This window comes from Uloborus diversus, chromosome 2, assembly GCF_026930045.1.
Source record: "Uloborus diversus isolate 005 chromosome 2, Udiv.v.3.1, whole genome shotgun sequence".
Classification (NCBI taxonomy): domain Eukaryota; kingdom Metazoa; phylum Arthropoda; class Arachnida; order Araneae; family Uloboridae; genus Uloborus; species Uloborus diversus.
Genome location: NC_072732.1, coordinates 102,778,578 through 102,787,947, shown reverse-complemented (window position 1 = coordinate 102,787,947; position 9,370 = coordinate 102,778,578). Strand labels below are relative to the sequence as shown.

Below are 9,370 nucleotides of genomic sequence, written 5' to 3'. Positions count from 1 at the left end.
ATACCATTTTCCACAACGCGAAATTTTGACTTACGCGAGGGGTCTTGGAACGCATCCCTCGCGTAAGTCGGCACTCGACTGTACTGCAATAAATGCTAGGGAGAAAACTTCTCACATTAGCCCTTCAGAAACTAGTGCTTATAGTAAGGGAAGCAAACGAAATTTTTCGTCGAAACAATACGATGTAGATAAGTTTCAAAGAAACAGCTTTTCAGCTACGGAATTGGTTGTTTCGACAGAATCTGATACTTGTGTCTTTTGTAACGTTTCAAATCATAAATCAGAGCAATGCAGCTCACTAACATTGGCTGAAAAAAGAAATAGGTTGATTAGCTCAAATCGATGTTTCTTATGTTTGCAAAAAGGTTGTAGAATTAGATTTCGTAAAAGCGGAAAAGTTTGCACGTTGTGTAGGAAACGTCATAATCAAGCTATTTGTTTCAAATAAGAAAATAAGAGGGCAGGTCAAAATGAAATTAAAATTCGTAGTGCTAACAAATCCGAAGTAATTGTAAATAGTAGTGAGACTATTTCTAATTATATAGCGGATAAACAGAAGCAAGGTGTATTATTGCAATGTATTAAAACAGAAATAATCGGAAAAGATTCTTCTGAAGTAATTTTTGGTATTTTCGATAATAGTTCTGAAAAATCTTTCATTTGCAAAAATATTTCAAATAAATTAGGTTTAAAAGTGTTGGGTTCAGAAAACTTAAGCATATTTTCATTCGGATGTAGTATTCCAAAGCAACAAGTTTGCAAAAGGGTCGAAGTGAATTTAAAGAATTTAGTAGATGGGTCTAGATGTAGTATTGAAGCATTAGAAATCGATGAAATCTCGAAGGGAATGATAGGTTTACCCAATGAAAATATATGGAAAGATTTAAACTCGATGGGTTACACTTTAACATGCAGTGTGGATGAGCTAACGTGTAATAAGAAAATATCGCTGCTTATAGGAGTAGATAATTATTGGAATTTAGTTCATAAAACTGAGCAATTCGTTTTTGGTGGCGATAGAAACAGCCTTAGGTTGGTCTGTACAGGGAAATTTAGACAGTAATACGTTAACTTCAGTGGATTTAGTCCTTCATTCAAATGATTCTATTTCGTCTGAATTGAAACGATTTTGGGAATTGGAAAGTTTAGGTATACGGGAAATGAAAGCGAATGTTCTCGGTGTTAGGGAAAAGGAAATCTTGAATGACTTCAGTAATTCCATTCAATTTTCAAATGGGAGATATTGTGTGGAGTTGCCGTGGAAACCAGGAATGAAGGAAAAATTAGCCGATAATAAGGAAAATGCAGTTAGGCGTTTTCAGGTGTTGATTAAAAGGTTTGGAAATAGTCCTCCATTTTTTGAAACTTATAAGGGAGTGATTGATAGCTATCTTGGAGAAGGTATAGTCGCAGTTCCGTCATTAGATAGGCTGTCATCTAATCAGGAATTTTACTTGCCTCACCATGCGGTAATTCGTGACGAAAAACCTACGACACGTTTGCGAATTGTGTTCGATGGCTCTGCTCATGAGGATGGACAGTTTTCACTAAATGAATGTCTTTTTAAAGGACTCAATTTATATCCAAGTCTTTTTGAGCTGTTGCTAAAATTTAGGCAAAGTAAAATCGCATTTACTGCTGATATAAAACAAGCATTTCTACAAATTGAGATCCGATTCGGACAGAGATTTTACTAGATTTGCTTGGAAGAGTGATTTAAAATCAGAAGAAATGACCGTGCTTCATTTTAATCGCGTTTCATTTGAACTAAAACCCAGTGCGTACCTCCTATCTGCAACCCTGAAATATCATTTTGAGAGGCTTCGTGAACAATATCCTAGCACTTGCGAACTGTTGTTAAGCTCCATGTACGTTGATGACCTGATTGGGGGTTGAGGAGAAGTAAATGAAGCCTTTCAGACTTGTATTGAAAGCATAAAAATTCTGAAAGAAGCTGGCATGGTGCTTTGCAAATGGAAGACTAATTCGCGCGAGTTAATTTCTCTGATGAAAGAAAACAATATTGTCTGTGAACAATCCGACATTAGACTCCAGCAGTATCATTCTTTTTCGAAGGTGCTGGGTCTTATTTGGGATCCAGGAAAAGATGTTTTCAGGTTCTGTATGAAAAAGCCATCTCGTTCTTTAACCGCTTTGTGCTGATACGGTAGGTTAGCCTTAGAATTCTAACCTACCGTATCAGCACAAAGCGGTTCGTTCTGCAAGTGGTGGGTCGTATTTACGATCCTATAGGATTTCTCGCGTCTTATATCATCATCGTGAAGTGTATTCTTCAAGAAATTTGGAGTTCCGGTGTTGATTGGGACGAAGAGCTGCCGAAACCATTGAACCACAGGTGGCAGATGTGGTGCGATGAAGTTGAGAACTTGAACAGTGTAAAGATACCCAGATGTTATCTGTATGAGTTAAAAACTGATAATTTTTTAAATTTTGAAATTCATTCTTTTTCACATGCATCTGTTTCTGCTTATAGTACTGTATTATATTTGCGTGCCGTTGCACAAGATGGTAGAATTGTTACTAGTTTTATTTGTTCTAAAAGTAGAGTAGCACCCCTTAAATCCCTTACATTACCACGATTAGAATTAATGGGTGGATTATTGTAAGCAAGATTAGTAAAGCAAGTAAGTGATTGCTTAAAATTTAATACAAAATGTTTTTATTGGAAAGACTCGACTATAACACTTTGTTGGGTCAAAAGTAATTCTTGTGAATATAAACAAATTGTAAAAAAGGTTATAGGGAGATGTTTAATTTGTAAAAGATACTCCTTAAAACCGGCAAAACAAATAACGGCGCAACTGCCGCAAAATCGCATAATTGATACTCCTCCCTTCAGTGTGACTGGAGTGGATTTCACTGGTCCAGTTTTTTTTTAAATCTGAAAAAGGTAGCTGTTAGAAATCTTACATAGTTTTATTTACTTGTAGTGTAACAAGGGCAATTCACCTTGAATTAATCACGAATATGACTACGAAAAGTTTTATTTTAGCATTAAAGAGATTTATAGCTAGAAGGGGTAGTGGTAAATTTCTAATTTCTGATAACGCGAAGACTTTTAAAAATACAAATGACATTTTAAAAGGGTTTCCTAAAATTGTAATAGCTAATGAAGTTAAAGATTTTATTGCTTTAGAAGGCATAACATGGCAATTCATAGCCCTTCATGCCCCATGGTGGGGTGAATTTTATGAAAGGTTAATGAAAAGTGTCAAAGATCCATTGCGAAAAACCCTTGGCAGAGCGCTACTTAATTTTGAGGAAATGTCAACTATTCTTTCGGAAATTGAATTTGTTTTAAATAACAGACCTCTTACTTACGTTACTAACGATATAAATGAACCAAAGCCCCTAACTCCAGCACATTTTTTGTATCCAGGACAGGTAAAACCTAGTTATCCGATCTATTTTGCAGAAGTGTTTAGTGAAAATTCAAGCAGAGAAAATTTAACTAGAAGGAAATTATTCATGACTAGAATTCTGCGTGAAGTTTGGCGCAAATTTAAAGAACAATACCTTCTTCAATTACGCAATGCTCATAATTTCTTAAATCCTCTGCCAGAAACTAATTTGAAGCAAAATGATATAGTATTAATTGAAGGGTTAAAAAAATCAAAACTACTTTGGTCACTAGGTGTGATTGAAAAAATATTTATGGGTCGTGACGGAAAGGTGCGTTCCTGTATGGTGCGTACTACAAAGGGACTGTACAGAAGACCCATTCAACTGCTGTATCTCTTTGAAGTTTAAATTTGTTCAATTATATTAATTTATCATGTTTGTAAATTTATTCTATTATTTGAAATATTAACAAAATTTGTTAAAATGGGTACTATTTGTTGATTTAATATGAACATTTTAATTCTATTTATGAGTTTGTAAAATTTAAGTTTGTACCACATTCAATTAGAATTAAAATTCCAGTTATTATTTCAACTTTTATGTGTTCAGTGTACAGGTGGGGTCTGTTGCAAATTATGCTAATTTCTTCAGATTGCGCTGCTACGCACCTATATAAGAAAGCTTGGTTTGTCTTTTTTGGTTGTTGTGGTTATTGTAGTTCTGTTGTACAGATAAGTGTTGTGGATAAAATGAAGTATGGTTAAGCCAATAAGAGTCTAGTTTCTTGCAAGTAAGATCTTAATCGTAAAATGATCAACACATGTATTTGAAGCTTTGTTTTTGATAAAACCTCCAATATTTTTGAGAATTGCCTGAAGGTTCAATTTTCATTTCACTTGCTTGCATAAAATAATTAAAAATAATATGTTTTCAAAAAAAAATCAGATTTCAGCAGAAATCTCAATTTTAAGCGCAGATTAATTTAGATTTCTCGTCGGGTCTTTTTTTTCAGAATTTTCGTGAAGGTACAACTTTTATTTCACTTGCTTCTGCAAGGTAGAGAGAAAAAATCAGTAAAAAAAAAATCTGAAACACATTTGGGGCAATGAGAAGAAAATAAGTTTAAATGCCAAAATAAAAATTTTCGAGATTATCAGTAAAAATAAGAATTTCTAAACAAATTGAAACAATTAAAGTATATTTCTAAGTTTAGAGGAATGATAAGCAGTATTTACTCTATTCAAGCTCACTCAATAAATCTTTGAATGAGAAAATGCCTCTAATATCTTTCATTCGGCTCATCATATGATTTTCAATTACCAAACATACATTTCAATCCAAAAGCTTTCTATTATAAATAAACAGAGACATATGTTTTCCTTCCAGTTCGATGTATTTCTGCACTACTTAAAATAACGATATATGTTCGGGAGTACTAGTCCTCTCTCTGTTCAATAGATGAGGAATTTAATTAACGCTATACGAACCTAATCGCAAGAAATATGTACAAATATACATTCTTGTGCAGGTGTTCTCTGCGAAGTAGATTTTGCTCAATACGTCAAAGACAAATTTACGCGTTTGTTATTATTAGAGATAAGAAGCTTTGTGTAGTCAAAAGATGCTAAGAACATAATACTACATTAGAATTTTCTCGGCGGGCTTGCAAGATGTCAAGATGGGAGAATGCTGAAAGATCCCTTAAGCACAAAAGCTAGATATCTTCTGACTCTGAATTTGTGACTTTGAATCATTATAACTCAATAACACGTTTGCAAAACTGAAGCTAAGTAACGTTATTTGAAATACAATTTGTAAATGGAAAAGGAACAAATAGACCTTGTGCAACAATATGATTAAATTGAAAAAAACGCAAAAAAAAAAAAAAAAAAAAAAAAACCGCAAAAAAATCTTAAGAATTTATGCTGTTTTTTTACGCTGTTTTTCCACTTTAATTATAAAGTGTAACTATTTAATAATATAATCTTGTTACACACCTGTTGTCAGATCTATTCATAGATTTATAATATATAATGATAAAACAATGTTATTTATATACAGAATTATTGATAAGGTTTTTATCAAAACTTGAAAATTCTTTACATTTTTTAGAGGAATGAAACTCATTTTAAACCATTTAAAAAAATGCTTAAGATTAATATTTTTTAAAATTACTTAAAACTGTGCGCTTTCTTTGTTTACGCTTCTACGGATGGTACGCACTGTATTGCATTTCATCACAAATGATGAAATGCAATACAGTGTTGCCATTCACAGAGCAAAATATTTAATTCTCTTCTTTATTCAAATGTACTCGCAACGATATGTTTGATGTTAAGCGTAGAGTGCAATATTTAATTCGCTTCTTGATTATCATAACGTGGAAACGCGATAGAAAGATACGCCAAAGTGCATCATTTGTGACGTCATCAAGACCAAGCCTTGTTTGAAAAATGGGACATTTTAAAAAATTAATTAAAAAATAACTGTTGGGAAAATAAAAGTATTTTCTGGGTCCATGTTATTTTTTTAGCTTATTATATCAATTTCAGTGACTAAAAGTACTATTTTTGACTGAAGGAAACAACCCCATTGCATCTGATCATTTGATCTTAGGATGTCCCTGGTACGCATTGACGGCAGTTTGACAGTGAACCGCTATGTCACCCAAGTACTAGATCTTGCTTTTCTGTCCTTGTTGCAGGCCTCACCCACCTCGTATTACAAAAATATAATGCTACTCCGCATGTCTAATGGCCAATTCGTAACAGCCTGTTGTCGTTAACATCTTTACTTTGCCGACAGCCTCCCCAGATCTCAATGCCGTCCAACAGCCGTGGGACCTCTTTGGACGATAAATGAACAGAGGATCAGTGTCGCAAATCATAGAAATAGATGAACTGCGCACATCCAGTGGATGTGTCTTAGGTACTAGGGGTACCTCAAGCCACCATCAACGAACTTATTCATAGCATGCCGCATCGGATTGAAGCCTGTATAACTGTTTGAGGAGCGCACATTAAAGATTGAATCAATGGACAATTTTTTAATTTTTTTAAAAATATTTTGAAGCATTTGCATATTCATCTCAAAGCTTCTTCATAGCTTCTATATTTCTCGTAAAGCTACGCATTCTTTATGGGTGTTGTAATTTTACTTTTGAGGAGTGTAGCAATTTAAAATCATTCACGATGTTAATGTAACATATTCACGTTATTTAAATGTATAAAATCAAAAAGCTTTTGAATTAAAATACATCCCAACCAGCAGTAGGAATTCAGTTGCTTTGAAGTGCATTTTTTGGATCAAGAAGAGACTGAATCTATTTTGGAGAAAAATATTCTTTTATAATAATACATAAAGGCAACGAGTAAAGGCAATCTTGTGTTGGGCATACTAAATAATGAGACATTTTTTAACATCTGTAGAAGTTTTGAAAGAAATGTAAATTTTTAATCCTTCATTTCATTTGAAACAAAAACGTAGTTACGGACAGCTACGGATACTATTATAAATCTCGCATGTCGATTCCTCTTTAAAATTGAGGGCTCAACAACTATCTTTTCATGTTCGGTAAAAAAGAGTGAAGTCAATAAATTTAATTTTTATCATTTTTCCCTAAAAATATTCTTAAGTATTTATATGCTCGTTGTTTTTTTTTCCTTCCGGAATATTTTTGCGTAAATCTGACGTTGAAGTAAAATTTGTAAAAGTTGAATTCCATTCCTAACTCTTTCTTCTTTGATGTTGAAGAATGTTAAATGTACAACATGTTGCAGTAGATGCTTTTTAGTATTCCATTAACCCTAGCATTACGGCAGTTTTTTGTATACCTAGAAATACGGCGGGGGTCATTTTCACCGCTAAAGAAATCGTCGTAGTTTCCTACATAATGTCATACATTTGTTTTAAATGAAGTTAAAATAAATTAATTAAAATAATTACTATTTGTTTTGTGTATAGAGAAGTTTTAAATCTATATGTTGAAATATGTACTTAAAAAATATTTTTTTTAATGAGGTTGAAATATGTAGCGTTATTTCGGTTTCATTAAGAACATTTTAGAAATCTACAATAAATTAAGTGAATATTTTATCAAATTCTGCAGAAAACAATTTTGAACCCAAATATTTAAGTAGATTAATGCTATTTATTTATTTGTTTTTAATTAAAATTGAAAATAACAAATAATTGTACTAACAAGGTTTTTCGCCTGTGCAGCATTTTTCGCACGAGCTAATCATTCTAAACTTCTATGCACAAAATAGACAGATACCTCATAGTGGCACAAAGCTAAGTTTTTTACCCTTACATGCCTTTGTTTAACATTTCTTCCTTTTTTTTCCTTTTACTCCAATGAATCTTGCACGTACATAAATTTACTTACAGCTAGAACAAGTTTGTTTATACTTGGTATACGTTCCTCTCTGAGTTCACCTTCTTCTAAACGTAATTAAAAATTCCTTCCTCTGATACTTTTTTTACCTGTCCTGAACAAAATTTGGGCATTCATAGCTACTCAGTCCAATATATCTTGGAAATTATATAATATACTGGCCAGAGGCGTGAAGAAATTCCAGGGAGTATTTCCTTCCCATTTGATCTAGAGCGTTCAGTTCTTGCAGCATTTTTACAATTTAATCTTGCCTTAGCCCTCCCTTTTACGAAACCATAATATCCTTCTTCAAAATTAAAAAGTCACGTAAATAAAACAAACTATTTTATCGAAAATAAATAAAAAACAAATCATATAGCAGAACCTACAATCATTCATCTATGCCTAATATCGGTCACAGTTATCTTTCCTTTAGAAAGTATAATTGCAGCATTACGAACCACATGACAGGAAGGTGTGATGTTATGCAGACACTCTTTTATATTATTTTTGTTCGTTGCTTAGTTGGCAAAAAGAAATATAGCTTACAAAACAAAAATATATCGCGATAAAATATCGCGCATTTCTTTTTTTCAGAAAGCGATCAGAATGACACCTCCCGTAATTCTAGGTATAACCTTCCGATTAGGGTTCAAAAAAATTATTTTTCTTTAAAACTATATAGTATCACACAGCACAATGATTAAGGAAAAGTCAAGAAAGGATTAAGATATTTGTAAAAATACAGAAGAGCAGTTAGCAAAAAAAAAAGATTGCTTGGGGTCAAAAGCATGAAATAAATGGGGAATCTTTATTATTTTAAAGCATTTGAGTTCCCATAGTCAATTGATGGATTCATTACTTCAGTCTTTTTTGTTGGATTCTCATTCAGAAAAAAAAAAAAAAATCCTAACGTATTTTATAGCCTCAGTGCTTACTTTTTGTTATTTTTATATAGCTGAAAGGTGATTTAGAATATCATGGTTGAAAAACAGAAAAATGACGTGTATTACCCCATTAGCGAGAGTGGTGTAAAAATACGCTCTAGGAAAAATTAGCAATCAATTCGTTAATTTTTATGTCCTTGTTTTAAAATCAAAGAAAAAAATATGTATGTTAAAAAACGGTTTTCGACAAAAAAAAAATGTAAAAAAAAAAAAAAAAACGGGACAAAAGACGTTACGGAGGAATTTTTTTTTCTTTCCAGCCTAGTAAGCATGTTATTCAAACAAAAGAGTTCGGAGTAAGAAATTAGTGATAACAGTTTTTAATTATAAAAAGAAATACCGTGCTGAGGTCGCAAATAACTCATATTTTCAAACAAACTTTATTTATCACATGCAGACATTTGTTAATTTTGTTTATAGAAACAACGAATTTAAAATTGGATACGTCATCAATCGTAATTTATCGAAGTTTATAATAAATCTGAAAAAAAAAGTTGTTCGATAATTTGAAAATTGAACTTAACAAGGCATACAAAGGCTTAACTTTTGCGATAAGTGTAACACAAAATACCAAGTAAGCAAAGAAAACAAATAAAATAATAGAAATGTTTCTTTTAACGTTTTTCAGAAATTTTTTGAGCTAAAAATACATTAAATAAAAGCAACTGCAAAACGTACTACAGAT

General features: G+C 32.3%; 1 protein-coding gene across 1 annotated transcript; it reads left to right on the top strand.

Moving 5' to 3' along the window:
- Positions 1 to 1,160: 1,160 nt before the first annotated feature.
- On the top strand, positions 1,161 to 1,697 carry LOC129216458 (uncharacterized). The gene has a single exon (XM_054850672.1). The coding sequence runs from the start codon at positions 1,161 to 1,163 to the stop codon at positions 1,695 to 1,697; it is 537 nt and encodes a 178-aa protein (XP_054706647.1).
- The last annotated feature ends 7,673 nt before the right edge of the window (positions 1,698 to 9,370 follow it).